The 18,511-nt window shown below is 43.0% G+C and overlaps 1 protein-coding gene across 1 annotated transcript in view; it reads right to left on the reverse strand.

The window, feature by feature from the left end:
* Positions 1-18,511, reverse strand: part of LOC149835562 (homeobox-DDT domain protein RLT3-like) — a 110,917-nt gene that overhangs the window by 72,185 nt on the left and 20,221 nt on the right. Inside the window, exons 3-5 of the mRNA XM_090009616.1 lie at positions 16,604-16,674; positions 3,089-3,262; positions 2,719-2,781 (exon numbers count right to left, since the gene is read on the reverse strand). Of these exons, the coding sequence (XP_089865742.1) occupies positions 2,719-2,781; positions 3,089-3,262; positions 16,604-16,674 (308 nt within the window). The remainder of the gene's footprint in view (positions 1-2,718; positions 2,782-3,088; positions 3,263-16,603; positions 16,675-18,511) is intronic.

Here is an 18,511-nt window from a genome sequence, read left to right on the forward strand (position 1 = left end):
ACAACTCGAACCTCGATCCAGCCCATCCATATCTGGGTCCGACGAGTAGTGTAGGAATGGGCCCGATCCATATCCCATCGGGCGAATCAACCCATCCATATACCCACCAGGCCTCATACCCATACCCAAAACCAAACCCACTTGTCTACCCAACCCTGACCCAGAACCCTACACAACATCCGATCCAACACCATACTCCTAACCCACAGCCATATTACACCCACTCTACCCACCAGGAACCTGAACCCCACCCGACCCCTCCACCCCCCTTGGACTTCCCGTCATTCCAGTACCACAATACCGGTCGCAGATGGTACCCGCCCACGAGCAAACCAGACCGAGGCAATGTCAGCAGGAACAGGCGCGCCCCGACCGCCGACCCCTTTACCGATAGAGTTCGACAGCACCCATATCCCGGCAAGCAATACCGCACCATGGACAATGAAGCAGAATGAGACGACGACAATTTTTTGGAACGAGCATCCTGCAGGAATGGTGGAGTCGCGACCACAGAGGGCACCAGACCACTCTTCCACTTATGGGGTGAAACTGGATCTTCCGGAGTTTGCAGGGCGATTCGACGCAGAGCAGTTCTTCGACTGGTCTTATGTCGTGCAATTCTTCTTCGACTACCACACTGTCGTTGAACATCGTCGTGTCTCTCTAGCGTCTACTCGATTGAGAGGCCTAGCACAAACATGGTGGGTGGAGCTACAACGATCGAGGGAGCGACAGGGATTAGAGCGCGTAAAGTCGTGGGAGGAAATGCAACGATTGATGCAGTCAAAATTCGTGCCTTCGGATCACGCCGAGCGAGCGTACAAGGAATACCTGACCCTGCGACAAGGTTCCCGAACTGTAGCAGAGTACACCGCGAAGTTCCATCGTCTTTCCCTGCGTGTGCAGATCGAGGAAACAGCTCGTCAGCAGGTCACGAGGTACATTTTGGGTCTCCGTCCTGCTATCTCTGATGATTTTAGTTGTGTCACAGTTGAGACATTAGATCAAGCCAGTGGTTACGCCATGAACATCGAGGACAAGCTGAAGCGGAGGCAAGAATATAGAACGACCCATAGTGAACCCTCCAGTCGACCTAAGTCGGGTTTCCCAACCAGGGGAGCAAGCTCCCCTAGTGATTCAAAGCCTAGAGCAGACCTTAGCAAACCTGACCAGTCGGGCCCAGCTTTCCACACCCGGTCCAAAGCCAAACCTAGTGAGTCGACCCTTCATTGTTTCAGGTGTCAAGAGTTAGGGCATGTCGCGTCCAAGTGTCCCACCGTGAGCAGGAACACCCATCTTGTTGAAGGAATTGTAGAGTCCGCAAGTGAGAGTGATAGTGATGACAAGTCATTAGTTGAAGTTGAGGATGAGAGGGGAGTTATAGAGTTCGACGGCAACGTCGAAAGTTTGTTGTCCATCCGTCATGTGTTGACCACACCCCGAGAATCGGCCCCATCGAAATGGCTAAGGAATAACATTTTTAGGACCCGGTGCAACTGTGAGGGGCACGCTTGTGATGTCATCATTGACACCGAAGCACGTGAGAACATGGTGTCTGAGAGTGTGGTGTCTACCTTGAAACTCAACACCGAAAAGTTGTCCCAACCCTATAAGATGGCCTGGTTCAAGAAAGGAAACGAGGTTCCCATCACTCAGCGATGCCTAGTCCAGTTTTTCATGGGGGAACACTACCACGATGAGGTGTGGTGCGATGTAGCCCCTATGCACGTGTGTCACATTCTTTTGGGACGTCCCTGGCAGTTCGATCGCCAGACAACTCATGATGGCCGCAAGAACACATACTCTTTTGTCTTTAATGGCCATAAGATAGTCCTACCTATCAAGGAGACTGGTTTTCCCACTGTGGACAAACCTGAGCGAGTCCCCCGACTCGCAGGCCTCTCGTATCGGCTTTTCCTGAACCATTGTCAGGAAGATGGCTATTGTTATGCCCTAGTGGCAAAGCCAGTGATGAGTTCGTCAGTGTCCATTCCCGCAGACGTTGCCCCTCTTCTAGAGGAGTTCCGCGACATTATGCCGGATGAACTACCTGATGGATTACCTTCGGCAAGGGTAGTTCAGCATGCCATTGACTTTGTGCCAGGGTCGAGTCTACCCAACCTTCTCGCATATCGCATGAACCCCTCTGAGCACACTGAGTTATTAAGACAGGTTCAGGAATTACTGCAAAAGGGTTTCATTCGCGAGAGTGTTAGCCCTTGTGCCGTACCTGCCTTACTTACTCCTAAGAAAGATGGGTCCATGCGCATGTGTGTCGATAGTTGTGCGATCAATCGCATCACAGTTAAATACCTTCGGCAAGAGTAGTTCAGCATACAAAATGTGATTTGTCTTCATCGTCACTAGATACACAACCATATGCTCCACTATGCCATTGGTCTCCATTTCATGATACACAATCATTTTTCTCCATTTTCCTCATCCATGTAGCTAGCTAGAATAGCTTGTCGAAGATTAGTGATACAACTGTCGCTAATCCAGTTTTTGACAAAAGAAAAAAACAACAAATAAAATATCATGTCATGTTTAGGAGAAAAAGTCTCATGAGATGCAGTTTTTCATAACTAAAACTAGCCATAAGAAGAATCGATAATAGGCATGTTATATTGATTTTTTAGTGGTACAGTCACCATAATGCAAGTCATACTGTTCAACAACTATTTGATAAGAAAGTGTAAAATAAAACCAAGCAAATACCTTTCTTTTTTGGCTGGCTGGCTTCCTCTTTATCTGTGATTTATTTGTTTGTCTTCTCTTCTTCTGTAAGTACATCAACAGGATACTGTTATTGCACACTTGTCTATCTGAGCATGCATCTTGGCATGCACATGCCATATGATTATGCTGTAAATGTACGCACTATGCATGTCTCTACCTGCGACAATGAATGCATGAACATGTCCCTAACTATGCCCGTGCATGCTTGTTTATATAGCAAAATGCAAAGCTATTTGACCAAGAACTAAACACCGCACATGGTATTTGCCGCTCCAAACTTTTTATGCCCTTGAGAAAATCCAATCAACCTAAGCCAAATAGCAGCAGTAAACATGAGATGAGAACTTACATTGGCAGTTGTACTTGCAAGCCGTATATTTTTGATTGAGGGTAATGTTCCTTCTGAATGTGACAGACGCCACAATGTCATTAAACCTTTGCCAATACCATAACTCTTTACAGGGGCATTCTTCTGTTGATGAGCTTGAGATTTCGACACAGCAGATGTATCTTTGAGGCATACCTGAAAATGATTATCCCTTTGGATTAATAAATGAAAGTTCAAATCAGGACAACAACATATATGTTTATCTTTTGAACAAAAAGAATGCCATAATCAAGATCCAATGCTACGTTGGAGTAAACCTAATAATTTATGTTGGCAAACCATGTCTCATACAAAGGATCAAATTGGCAAGAATAAGCAAAAACTCAAAGTCATGATCTTCATTCATTATTGAAGTCATCTTACATCTCCAGCCTCAAGAAATTTCTCTTCAAGCATTTTTACTATGTTAATTCAAAATATGTCACAAAAACAATGAACCAAGGCAAAGATGTGAAAAATTGGTAGTTTTCATGGAAACTAAAAATGATTAAAAGTTAAAACAGATAGATGTGTAAAGAAGCCTTATGGCTCATTTCTTCACCATATAGACAAGGAGTTTCAAAGTACAACTGTAAAACCCGAGATTTCTTATTTAAAATATTTCAAATTTTTCAATTTGGGACTAGATCCACATTACGGATCCAGGACCCATAAAGGGGGGGGGGGGGGTAATTAGGATTAATTATTTGAAATCTTGATTTAAAGGGTAATAATAAATAAATGAAAATTTTTCTAATTTAAAATTTTAATTTAATTCGAGGATCCACAGTGGATCCATTTGGATCTACTTGTGGACCCATTTTGTTTTGGGGCCGGGTTGCGGGTCCCGGGTTCGGACCCGAGCCCCCCCCCCCAACTAACAGCCCTTTTTAAAACAGAAAGGGCAACCCGATAAGGGTTGCCCGATAAACCCTAACAGGAAAGGAAAGGGGGGAAGGGGGCGTTACGCAGGGCATAACCGACCTCCCCCTCCCATCTCGGCGAGGAAGGAGGGGGCCTGGGGTCGATAAAAGGGGAGTGAAGAGAGGGTTATGCCCTCTTCACTGGGGCTCTCTCTTCCCCATCTTTCCCCCATCTCTCTCGCTTGCTCGGTGCGCACACGCCGGAGGAAAGGAGGTCGCCGGAAAGCTGCGACAACCATCAAAAGCCCTCCAGCGAGCCCCCTGTCACGGCAACAGCAAGGGGCAACCCCAGCCGACCGTGTTTTCGCGTCCCCAGCATCCGAAAGCCGGAATACCCTTCAAAAAGGTACGGGTACCTCTTTTTGATTCAAATGGGGCATCGGTGGCAACAACAAGGGGCAACCCCAGCCGACCGTGTTTTCGCGTCCCCAGCATCCGATAGCCGGAATACCCTTCAAAAAGGTACGGGTACCTCTTTTTGATTCAAATGGGGCATCGGTGGAGGTTTGATTTCCATGCAGCAGTCGATGGAAATCTCAGGGAGAACAGTTTCCACTGTTACTCCCTTGCACCTTATGTGCTCTTGTTGTATTGAAGAGGGAAAAAAAAAAGAGATTTAAAAGCTTTTCCTGCATGGTTTGGGCCCGGGTATGCAATCGGCTGGGCTGGGTATCTTTTTAAAAAAGAAATTTCAGTTGTGCAAGATAAGATATGCTGTTAAGCCCAGCCAACAAGGTCGGCTGGGCTGGGCAGGTGTGTGTTCTCAACAAAAGAAACAGAGCATTATGCAGTATAAAAACCCAGTTGTTGGTGGGGTAGCTTTTGCTGTCCTTTTTTACAGCATACACAGGTCCATACTGGACCTGTGTGCGTACTTTTGGGACCCAGCCGACAGGGTCGGCTGGGTTGGGCTGGGTGTTTTCATCTTTACGAAAAAAGATGCTTAAGCTGTTGGATTAAGATATGGACAGTAAGAGAAGGATGAGATTGAAGTTACAAGCCTTCTGGGCTGACTTGTTTTTCTACACATCTTGTTTAATCATGTTTTTTTTATAGCAATAACAAGTCTCAATTTGTATTTTTTTTATACATGAATATATCACTATGATGCATGTACGTATCTGTGATACACACAGTGTATGTTTCTCTTTCAACCTAAATCAAGTCAACTCTTTTGTGATCTATCCTAATCTTCCATTATGAATATAAATATTTTCTTAGCTTCTGATCCATCCTTGTTGACCCATTTTGTGTTTTCATATATCGATATGAAATTTTATGGAAAAACATTCAGATTTATTAAGCTGATAGGCATTCTTATTTTAATTTGAATGGTTAGAATAAATTGATATTGTTTAAAATGGAATTGGCATCAGATTTATCATGCTGATAAGCATTCTTATTTTAATTTGAATGGTTAGAATAAGTTGATATTGTTTAATGAAATTGGCATCAGATTTATTAAGCTGATAGGCATTCTTATTTTAATTTGAATGGTTAGAATAAATTGATATTGTTTAAAATGGAATTGGCATCAGATTTATCATGCTGATAAGCATTCTTATTTTAATTTGAATGGTTAGAATAAGTTGATATTGTTTAATGAAATTGGCATCAGATTTATCAAGCTGATTAGGCATTCTTATTTTAATTTGAATGGTTAGAATAAGTTGATATTGTTTAATGAAATTGGCATCAGATTTATTAAGCTGATAGGCATTCTTATTTTAAATTGAATAGTTAGAATAAGTTGATATTGAATAATGAAGTTTTCGCATCTGCATTATCATGTTGACAGATATCTTGTAATTGAACTGGAACGGTCAGAATAACGTTGATATTATTTAATAAAGTCTTGCATCAAAATTATCATGTTAATAGGCATCTTTTATTTGAACTTGAATGTTAGAACGAGATGATAATTCATCCATGGTTTAATTCTGATATGTCTTAGAAATTAAATATAGTATTGAATTTGTGATCCCTGTATTAGTGTCCCGGTGATCAAAATGAATCATCGAGGGTTTGGTAAACCCGAGCTGTGGGAATATTTTCCCTTACTCATTTCAATGCATTTCAAAGAACATGCTTCATAAATATTTCAGCTTTATTGCACTGTTCTATATGTTTCCACAGGCCGGAGTCCTGTGATGGCTCTCGCGAGGTAAATGCGAGCTTTGTCTTTCTTTTTGCATAGGATGTGGCAAAACTTAAGAAAATAAATCTTAATAAAAAGTAATAATAAAGCACAGTGTAATAAACCTTCTGGGATCACTCATCTAGAGAATGGGGATCTTAGAAATCCGATCTTGGGGAGACTGTGAGGATACAAAACTCCGTGTGCTAATTTTGGTCCCCTGAACCCGATATTGAGGTTTCTTCTCCTGGCCACGGTTTTAGGGAGAGTCCGCCACTTTACCCGGGAGTGGTGTGTTTGACACAGCTATTGTTTTTGGTACCAAGAAAGTGGCACTTGTGGGCGTGGGGTGTCCCTTGTGTCCCCGACATTAGATGTGGAGGTCTAATGTTCCGAAGGTGATTCGGTCGAGGGCTAAGTTGGAACCCAGTAATAAAATACAAATTGTGTGCTAAGCTACCCTGGGAACCTAACTTAACCTCGGGGTTTGTACCCGTTTGGTGTATCCGCGGGCAACGGTAATTAAAAAGAGAAACTGAAAGTTGTATCATTTAATAGGGCATGCATAAGGAAACAAAGGACTTAATGGAAGATAATAAAATGATTCATGCACTGCATAAAAGACATGCATTTTTCCTGTTATGCATTAGATCATGCATACTTTAATGGTTTCCTTACTCAGTACATGAGGGTAAGTGTTGAATGTTTAATTCTTGTTGCATGTTGAAATTTTGGCAGATGCTACTGCTTTACTGTCTGTGCATGCTTAGCAATTATGATTGTTGCATGAATAAATTCTCAGTTGCTATAAACTGTCTTGTATGTATTTCCATTAATTGTTGCATGATATCTCATCTTCACTCTTTATCTCATTTGTTTCATTAAGAAGTAGCTGTGCTCAAGATTTCGATTCTTACACCCTACTTCGTTGGTTTTTCGCAGGAACAGGTGATCAGTGAAGTCGACAGCTACTGCGAGGGCGCGAGAGTCACAACGAGTTTTGACAGTCTTCTTTGTGGACAGAGTGGCTCTTTGTTTTGGGTTTTTCAGTCTAGTGTTCTTGTTATTTGCTTATTGTCTTCAGTAGTTACTTGAGTCAGACACTTTATTTTTGAGATTAGTTTTTAATTCATGAATAAAGGTAATGGTTAGTTTATGGATGTCAATTGCAAGTTGTTTTGTGGTGTATGGCTATCCAGTTGGAATTGGAACTGTGAGGACCCCGGGTCTCTGGGAAGTTTTCCGCACTGTTTTAAAAAAAAAAAAATCCGCATTTTCAAAAGGGGATGAGTTGGGGTCGTTACAGGTTTGGTATCAGAGCCACCACAACTACTTGCAATTTTATCGTCTTTTAGTGTTTAATTTTCATAATTGGTATGTGAGCCCTGTCCTGAAGCGTCAACTAGTTGTGACTCGTCCTCCAGAGCAGTCTTCTTCACTGGTATGGTTGCCTAATACTTTTACTTAATTTATATAAGTTCTGTGTGATTATGGTAATTATAATTCCATGTTCTTTGGTGTGAAATTTTAAAAGTCTAAGGTGATTCGGGAACGAATATTGTTCGTGATCAACCCTAAAGGGGTAGTATTAATAATAGTCTAATTTGAAAAAAGTGGTGCATTGTAGATGTCGCACTATACCCGTAGAGGCGCTTCGTCTTCTACTGCTGCTCCCACGAACTGGCAGGAGGAAAGATATTTCATGATGGAGGCCATCCATACCCTGACAGAGACTATGACGGCTCAAGCTGCACAAACGGCCCAAGCGGCACAGGCAGCCGTGCAGGCAGCGACTCGTGACCCTCCGGTCAATATTGTTCCCAACGCAGGTGGCGTTTCGTTCGAGCGGTTTCTGAAGTTGGACCCGCCTTCCTTTTCAAGAAAGGCAGACCCTGAGGCTGCTGCGAGCTGGGTCGAGGAGATTGAGCGGGTGTTTGACGTCTTACTTGTCCCTGATGAGAGAAAGACACCCTTTGGCACGTACCGCTTAAAGGGCGATGCCATGAACTGGTGGGACACCCTGCGAAGGGTGAAATTTGCTGATTGGGATGAGATTCCTTGGGAGACGTTCAGGGAGGAGTTTTTGGACGCCTACTTTCCCCCTTACGCCGAGGAGCAGATGCAACAAAAGTTCCTCGATCTGACTCAGGGGACCATGAGTCTAGTGGAATACACTACTAAGTTCCGGAGTCTTGAGAAGTATAGCCCAAACCTTTTCAAGAATGAGAAGGCAAGGGCGGCTAGATTCATGCGTGGACTGAAAGACGGGTTACGGACTCGTGTGCTCGGGGGTCGTCCTTCTACCCTGGCCGAGGCGATCAAGTCGGCCACCGTACTGACCGAGGACTAGGAACGATCCAAAGGTAGTTTTCAGAAGAAGGGTGGCAGCGGAGGAGGTTCTTCAGGCGGGACCAGGAAGAATCCTCCAACAGGAGGGGGAGTGCAGAACGGGAAGAAGCAGCGGACCTGGGACGAGCGACAGCAGGACGCGCAACAGGGCCGACCTCAGCCGCGGAGACAACAGGGGAAGGCCCAACCGGCATGTCGTAGATGCGGCAAGAATCATCCATTAGGTTTTTGCCCATCGTTTAAGGGGGTATGCTACCAGTAACAGCAGCCAGGGCACATTGCCCCCTTCTGTCCGAACAAGCCTGCGGTTCCGGGTGGACAGCCGCAACAACCACAGCAGCAGAGGCCTCAACAGCAGCAGGGTCAGCGCAAGACCAATGGACGGGTCTACGCAGCAACAGCAACCTCCCAGGATGATTAGGCTGATCTGATCGAAGGTATATTCTTAGTCGCTGAACACTTTGCACGTGTTATGTTTGATTCGGGTGCAACACACAGCTTTATTTCCTCTTCGTTTGCAAAGTTGCTTGATTTGGTTCCATCTAGCCTCGAAAGGGCTCTTGATGTGATGTCACCTATGGGTGCATCCTCTTCCTGCGGGAAGTATTTTCCGTCCGTATGCGTGGTGATAGAAGGCCATGAGTTGTCGGCCGATTTGGTCATTTTGGATATGACATTCTATGATGTCATCTTGGGCATGGACTGGTTGTCCAAGCATAATGCGACCCTCCAGTGTCGGGGCAGGAAGGTAATCTTGGAGCACCCCAAATTGTCGGCATTGTTGTGCCATTCGACGAGACCAACCGATGGGGTGAAGATCGTGTCAGCTTTGAAGGTCTCCAAGTACCACAAGAAGGGTTGCATGGTATTCTTGGCCAGTGTTTCTGCTCAAGACAGTCAGGCGCCGTCCTTGGAGCAGTTAGACGTTGTCCGCGAATTCCCGGATGTTTTTCCCGAGGATTTGTCGGGTTTGCCTCCGCATCGAGAAATTGAGTTCTCGATCGGGCTAGTGCCTGGTACAGCACCAGTTTCTCGCGCTCCGTATCGCATGGCACCTGCTGAGTTAGGGGAACTGAAAAAGCAGTTGCAGGAGCTTCTTGACAAAGGATTTATTAGACCGAGTGTATCCCCTTAGGGTGCCCCGGTCCTCTTTGTTAAAAAGAAGGATGGTTCAATGCGACTTTGTATTGACTACCGCATGTTGAATCAAGTAACGGTGAAAAACAAATACCCTTTGCCTAGGATCGATGATTTGTTTGATCAGTTGAGAAGGGCCAAGGTGTTCTCGAAAATTGATCTTCGTTCGGGTTATCATCAGCTGAGGATTAAAACCGAAGATATTCCTAAGACAGCGTTCAGGTCCAGATATGGGCATTATGAATTTCTAGTGATGTCTTTTGGACTTACAAATGCCCCTGCGGCATTTATGGATCTGATGAACCGGGTTTTCAAGTTGTGGCTGGATTCTTTTGTCATCGTGTTCATAGATGACATTCTGATATATTCGGAGAGTGTGGAAGATCACCGAGAGCATTTGCGACTCGTGCTGCAAACACGGAGAGAACATCAGCTTTACGCTAAATTCTCAAAGTGTGAGTTTTGGATCGATAAGGTAATGTTTCTTGGTCACGTGATATCCGAGAGAGGTGTAGAGGTTGATCCAACCAAGGTGGAAGCCGTTTTGTCATGGGAACAACCGAAGACGGTGACAGACATTAGGAGTTTCTTGGGATTGGCGGGTTATTATCGTCGATTCATTGAAGATTTCTCGCGTATAGCGGCTCCGATGACTCGGTTGTTGCAGAAAGAAGTGAAGTTCGAGTGGTCCTCTCGCTGCGAAGACAGTTTCCAAGAGTTAAAGAGGAGGTTGACCACAGCGCCGGTTTTGACATTGCCTTCCGGGGCGGGTGGTTTTGTGGTATATAGTGATGCGTCAGGGACTGGGCTGGGTTGTGTTCTTATGCAACATGGTAATGTCATAGCATACGCTTCCCGACAGCTAAAGGTGCATGAGAAGAATTATCCCACGCATGACTTGGAGTTAGCGGCAGTAGTTTATGCGTTGAAGATTTGGCGCCACTACCTTTATGGGGAAACGTTTGAGGTCATGTCTGACCACAAGAGCCTCAAATATATCTTCACCCAGAGGGACTTGAATTTGAGGCAACGTAGGTGGTTGGAATTCCTAAAGGATTACGACTTCTCCATCGTTTACCATCCGGGTAAGGCGAATGTGGTGGTTGATGCACTTAGTAGGAAGGCGTCAGTCACAGCAGCTAGCTTGATTGGACGCAGTTGGAATCTGGTCGAGGAGTTCGTGCGATGACAACCTTTTTCTGACGACTCCGAACGCATCCTTTGTGCCGGGATGCAGGCACGACCAGAGATCATAGATCGAATTGAGGAATTCCAATCGGAAGATCCGGACTTTGAAAAGTTGTGCGAAAGTGCTCAGAAGCTAGAAGCGCAGTTTCGCCGGGAGGAGAGCGGAACCATTACGTTCGGGGACCGATGGTGGGTTCCAAAAGCGTTACGGGAAGAACTGATGAGTAAAGCTCACAGGTCGAAGTATTCCGTTCACCCTGGTTCCACCAAGATGTTCAAAGATCTTCAAAGGACTTATTGGTGGAATGGGATGAAACGGGACATCGCGGAGTTCGTATCTCGGTGTCTTACTTGCCAGCAAGTGAAGATTGAACACCAGAGACCAGGTGGACTTTTGCAGCCTCTTGAGATTCCAGAATGGAAGTGGGATGATATCTCAATGGACTTCATCGTAGGGCTGCCTAAGACCCGACGACAACGAGATGCCATATGGGTGATTGTGGATCGATTGACAAAGAGTGCTCATTTTCTTCCGATCAGGATTAGTCGAAGCCTGGAGAGCTTGGCCGATCTCTACGTAGAAGAGATTGTTAGGCTTCACGGAGTGCCTTGTTCGATAGTGTCAGATCGGGATCCGAGGTTCACATCTCGATTTTGGCGCCAGCTTCAGAAAGCCCTTGGCACTACCTTGAAGTTTAGTACTGCTTTCCATCCGCAGACAGACGGGCAGTCAGAGCGAACGATTCAGACGCTCGAGGACATGTTGAGAGCGTGCGCTTTGGATTGGGCCGGTGATTGGGACAAACATGTGAAGCTTGCAGAGTTTTCTTATAACAATAGCTTTCATGCTAGTATTGGCATGGCCCCGTATGAAGCACTGTATGGCTGACCCTGTAGATCACCGGTTTGTTGGGATGAGGTTAGAGTGAGAGCAGTAGAGTCTCCAGAAATCGTCCAGCACTATGCGGATCAGGTGCGTTTAATTCGACAAAGGTTGATTGCAGCTCAAAGTAGGCAAAAGAGTTATGCCGATCAGCGGCGTAGAGAGCTCAGTTTTGAGGTAGGCGATCACGTGTTTGTTCGAATCTCGCCTACGAAAAGTATCTTCCGGTTTGGGAAGAAAGGCAAGTTGAGTCCTAGGTATGTGGGACCCTTCGAAGTCCTTGGACGTGTCGGAGAGACTGCGTATCGAGTAGCCCTTCCTCCTCAATTTTCGCAGATTCACGATGTTTTTCATGTCTCGGTGTTGAGAAAGTACGTGCCTGACCCCTCACACGTAATTCACTATGAGGCGATCGAGGTACAACCTGACTTAACAACGGACGAGAAGCCGATAGAGATTGTGGAACGCCAGGAAAGGGTACTGCGCAGTAGGACGATTCCGTTCGTAAAGGTGCGATGGCAGCATCATGGGCTAGATGAATGCACTTGGGAGCCTGAGGCAGACATGCGTCATCATTACCCTCTTTTATTTGGTACGTGCTAATTTCGCGGACGAAATTCTTTTAAGGGGGTAGGGATGTAAAACCCGAGATTTCTTATTTAAAATATTTCAAATTTTTCAATTTGGGCCTAGATCCACATTACGGATCCAGGACCCATAAAGGGGGGGGGGGGGTAATTAGGATTAATTATTTGAAATCTTGATTTAAAGGGTAATAATAAATAAATGAAAATTTTTCTAATTTAAAATTTTAATTTAATTCGAGGATCCACAGTGGATCCATTTGGATCCACTTGTGGACCCATTTTGTTTTGGGGCCGGGTTGCGGGTCCCGGGTTCGGACCCGAGCCCCCCCCAACTAACAGCCCTTTTTAAAACAGAAAGGGCAACCCGATAAGGGTTGCCCGATAAACCCTAACAGGAAAGGAAAGGGGGGAAGGGGGCGTTACGCAGGGCGTAACCGACCTCCCCCTCCCATCTCGGCGAGGAAGGAGGGGGCCTGGGGTCGATAAAAGGGGAGTGAAGAGAGGGTTATGCCCTCTTCACTCGGGCTCTCTCTTCCCCATCTTTCCCCCATCTCTCTCGCTTGCTCGGTGCGCACACGTCGGAGGAAAGGAGGTCGTCGGAAAGCTGCGACAGCCATCAAAAGCCCTCCAGCGAGCCCCCTGTCACGGCAACACCAAGGGGCAACCCCAGCCGACCGTGTTTTCGCGTCCCCAGCATCTGATAGCCGGAATACCCTTCAAAAAGGTACGGGTACCTCTTTTTGATTCAAATGGGGGCATCGGTGGAGGTTTGATTTCCATGCAGCAGTCGATGGAAATCTCAGGGAGAACAGTTTCCATTGTTACTCCCTTGCACCTTATGTGCTCTTGTTGTATTGAAGAGGGAAAAAAAAAAGAGATTTAAAAGCTTTTCCTGCATGGTTTGGGCCCGGGTATGCAATCGGCTGGGCTGGGTATCTTTTTAAAAAAGAAATTTCAGTTGTGCAAGATAAGATATGTTGTTAAGCCCAGCCAACAAGGTCGGCTGGGCTGGGCAGGTGTGTGTTCTCAACAAAAGAAACAGAGCATTATGCAGTATAAAAACCCAGTTGTTGGTGGGGTAGCTTTTGCTGTCCTTTTTTACAGCATACACAGGTCCATACTGGACCTGTGTGCGTACTTTTGGGACCCAGCCGACAGGGTCGGCTGGGTTGGGCTGGGTGTTTTCATCTTTACGAAAAAAGATGCTTAAGCTGTTGGATTAAGATATGGACAGTAAGAGAAGGATGAGATTGAAGTTACAAGCCTTCTGGGCTGACTTGTTTTTCTACACATCTTGTTTAATCATGTTTTTTTTATAGCAATAACAAGTCTCAATTTGTATTTTTTTTATACATGAATATATCACTATGATGCATGTACGTATCTGTGATACACACAGTGTATGTTTCTCTTTCAACCTAAATCAAGTCAACTCTTTTGTGATCTATCCTAATCTTCCATTATGAATATAAATATTTTCTTAGCTTCTGATCCATCCTTGTTGACCCATTTTGTGTTTTCATATATCGATATGAAATTTTATGGAAAAACATTCAGATTTATTAAGCTGATAGGCATTCTTATTTTAATTTGAATGGTTAGAATAAATTGATATTGTTTAAAATGGAATTGGCATCAGATTTATCATGCTGATAAGCATTCTTATTTTAATTTGAATGGTTAGAATAAGTTGATATTGTTTAATGAAATTGGCATCAGATTTATTAAGCTGATAGGCATTCTTATTTTAATTTGAATGGTTAGAATAAATTGATATTGTTTAAAATGGAATTGGCATCAGATTTATCATGCTGATAAGCATTCTTATTTTAATTTGAATGGTTAGAATAAGTTGATATTGTTTAATGAAATTGGCATCAGATTTATCAAGCTGATTAGGCATTCTTATTTTAATTTGAATGGTTAGAATAAGTTGATATTGTTTAATGAAATTGGCATCAGATTTATTAAGCTGATAGGCATTCTTATTTTAAATTGAATAGTTAGAATAAGTTGATATTGAATAATGAAGTTTTCGCATCTGCATTATCATGTTGACAGATATCTTGTAATTGAACTGGAACGGTCAGAATAACGTTGATATTATTTAATAAAGTCTTGCATCAAAATTATCATGTTAATAGGCATCTTTTATTTGAACTTGAATGTTAGAACGAGATGATAATTCATCCATGGTTTAATTCTGATATGTCTTAGAAATTAAATATAGTATTGAATTTGTGATCCCTGTATTAGTGTCCCGGTGATCAAAATGAATCATCGAGGGTTTGGTAAACCCGAGCTGTGGGAATATTTTCCCTTACTCATTTCAATGCATTTCAAAGAACATGCTTCATAAATATTTCAGCTTTATTGCACTGTTCTATATGTTTCCACAGGCCGGAGTCCTGTGATGGCTCTCGCGAGGTAAATGCGAGCTTTGTCTTTCTTTTTGCATAGGATGTGGCAAAACTTAAGAAAATAAATCTTAATAAAAAGTAATAATAAAGCACAGTGTAATAAACCTTCTGGGATCACTCATCTAGAGAATGGGGATCTTAGAAATCCGATCTTGGGGAGACTGTGAGGATACAAAACTCCGTGTGCTAATTTTGGTCCCCTGAACCCGATATTGAGGTTCCTTCTCCTGGCCACGGTTTTAGGGAGAGTCCGCCACTTTACCCGGGAGTGGTGTGTTTGACACAGCTATTGTTTTTGGTACCAAGAAAGTGGCACTTGTGGGCGTGGGGTGTCCCTTGTGTCCCCGACATTAGATGTGGAGGTCTAATGTTCCGAAGGTGATTCGGTCGAGGGCTAAGTTGGAACCCAGTAATAAAATACAAATTGTGTGCTAAGCTACCCTGGGAACCTAACTTAACCTCGGGGTTTGTACCCGTTTGGTGTATCCGCGGGCAACGGTAATTAAAAAGAGAAACTGAAAGTTGTATCATTTAATAGGGCATGCATAAGGAAACAAAGGACTTAATGGAAGATAATAAAATGATTCATGCACTGCATAAAAGACATGCATTTTTCCTGTTATGCATTAGATCATGCATACTTTAATGGTTTCCTTACTCAGTACATGAGGGTAAGTGTTGAATGTTTAATTCTTGTTGCATGTTGAAATTTTGGCAGATGCTACTGCTTTACTGTCTGTGCATGCTTAGCAATTATGATTGTTGCATGAATAAATTCTCAGTTGCTATAAACTGTCTTGTATGTATTTCCATTAATTGTTGCATGATATCTCATCTTCACTCTTTATCTCATTTGTTTCATTAAGAAGTAGCTGTGCTCAAGATTTCGATTCTTACACCCTACTTCGTTGGTTTTTCGCAGGAACAGGTGATCAGTGAAGTCGACAGCTACTGCGAGGGCGCGAGAGTCACAACGAGTTTTGACAGTCTTCTTTGTGGACAGAGTGGCTCTTTGTTTTGGGTTTTTCAGTCTAGTGTTCTTGTTATTTGCTTATTGTCTTCAGTAGTTACTTGAGTCAGACACTTTATTTTTGAGATTAGTTTTTAATTCATGAATAAAGGTAATGGTTAGTTTATGGATGTCAATTGCAAGTTGTTTTGTGGTGTATGGCTATCCAGTTGGAATTGGAACTGTGAGAACCCCGGGTCTCTGGGAAGTTTTCCGCACTGTTTTAAAAAAAAAAAAAATCCGCATTTTCAAAAGGGGATGAGTTGGGGTCGTTACAACAACCATATCAAGGTCATCCATTATCGCATGTAATCCCAGAGGATGTTGTCAATGACGCAAAGAAGACATTCAACTCAGCTTGCTTAAAGTCGCCAAATAAGAAAGAAGTTTAATTCAACACTCTACAACTCTCTTTCCCACCCCCACCAACCCAACACCAAAAGAAGCAAGAACTAGGCAACCAATGTTAAGCACAACTTTGAGAAGTGCATTCAGATGAACAACCATTGGTACTTGCATTTTCCCAGTAACAACACTTGCTGACTTCACTTTCATGTATTTATAGTATTTCTTTGTTTGTTTTTTCACTCACATTATTTTGGAGACTTGACACTTTGACAGATGGATGAAGCGCTTTGACTACTCCAAAACAAACATTAAAGCAAAATTAGATATAAGTTGAGGGGGAAATTTTCATATCTTCTGAAAAAAGAAAGTTTCAGTAGTAAAGCAGTAAAGGCTAGCCTGCTGAATAGAATATGACTGTTGGAAAAATAAAGTGCAATTTTTTACCACCCCTTATGACATACTATTCTGAAATTGTAAAAAGGGACACTTAAATATCATTTATAGGCTTTCTCTAACCTTTCTTTTTTTAGGGCAATCCTCAGTGGCTTGATGATTATAATGAAGAGTCTGTAAGTTGTGTGTGGACCCTGTGACATTAAAATCCATAGAGATAACAAAAGTGAGAACAGACACCATAGGTCACGTTGAAAGCAAAATAAAGAAACCCATGACGAAAAACAGAGATGTTATAACCAGTTGCAGAATAGAACAACACCATGTAGCCAGAATAAGATAACAGATATATCACAAGCTACAATTAGTAAACAACAATAAACTTAGCACAGATAAGGAATAACAGCACATCAATAACTAACATTTAAAAATTAATTCTTACAAATAGCAATCAAAGGTTATGATGATGTTAAACGAAGAAAAAATATAACCAATCTAGCTATAGCATGGAATCAATGGAACAAATATTTTCTTATTTTTTATCATCATTTCAGGAGAATCTTTTGTTGAAAATCCAGATTTTGCTCTTCAGAACATTAAGGAGAGAAAGAAACATTTTTGAAAGTTAGGACAGCAGCAACAAAGCACCAGTGCTAGCTACACTCAAGTTTCTTGAAACAAGGGTACACACACGAATGCACGCACTCACACCCACACACTTTCATAAACAGAGACGCACACGCACACACACACATACAGACCTATGTAACATGGACTCTTCTAACAGGGCACCGCACCCGCACGCGCACCCATGCAGGTGCGACACTTGGACACGACTTCCTTTGTGTCAAGTGAAGTCAACCGAACTGAGGTCGATTTTTATCCAAAAATAGATTCAGTTAACCCCAACCAAGTCCAGTTTTATCTATATTATATATAAATGCATAAATGCACACACATACACGTATACATACATACATACATATACACCTGCACCTCCGCACGAGTGTGGTTATTTTTTATTGATGAGGAATAGCAATTGTAGATTGTTAATTTGATTTATTGCATGGATTTATGCATGATGAATTGATGATATCATAATTGTTTTTATTTCATTAGTGTTAACTTAAAATTGTTAAAAATTATATATATACCCTCCCCGCACCTCCGCACCCAACTTTTTTTAAAGTGCCGCATCACAGCATCCACACCTGCACCTATGTGACATAGATACAGACACACAAGCACATGTGCACAGAAACACACGTGCGCAGGCACACATGCACACACACGCACATACCCTGTCTCTCTTTTGCTCGCACACGCACATGCAGACACACACATGCATATACAGACAGACTACGCTGAAAAAAAAATCAACGACATTTTTGAACTGCAAAGAGAGGAATCACACTAGCGACATGAGATGCTAAACTCAATAAACTACAAGTATCTACCATGTACTTCTTTGATTAAGAATTTGTAATGTAAGCATAAATCATTGAAGTTCGTCACTTTAGATGAAGTTAATAAAATTAACCACAAGAGTAGGAAAGTTAAACAAAAGTGCCTTAAAGCTAAAAATGAACCCTTTCAGATGCTTATAAATGAAGGGAGGTTAACGGACCAGCCTATCCCAAGAGAAGTAGAAGAGGTACTTAAAGGGGGAGGTGATGCCCCAAGAGCAAAGTTACCCTTTTACCAAATTTGAGTAGTGCATATATAAGGTGTCTGAAAAATGTTGAATACTCTTTCAGTTCATATCTGGAGTGCCAAAAGTCCCTAGGAAAAGTTACTATTGTTGTCATCATCATTAGCGTCTATGTCACATAGGTAGGGGTGACAGTGCAGGTGTTAGAATACAGCATTGCATATGCGTATGGATCTGGATCCAGATCCATACGCATATTATATATGTACACATGTTAAATAGGTTTTCATTAATGGCATTATTGTAATATGCATATGTTTTCAATTTATAATGCTTAGGGTTTTGGAGGTCGAGCATTGTAGTGCCGCCCCAGCCTTTTG

Source organism: Nuphar pumila, chromosome 6 (assembly GCF_984573655.1).
Source record: "Nuphar pumila chromosome 6, dmNupPumi1.hap1.1, whole genome shotgun sequence".
NCBI classification, from domain to species: domain Eukaryota; kingdom Viridiplantae; phylum Streptophyta; class Magnoliopsida; order Nymphaeales; family Nymphaeaceae; genus Nuphar; species Nuphar pumila.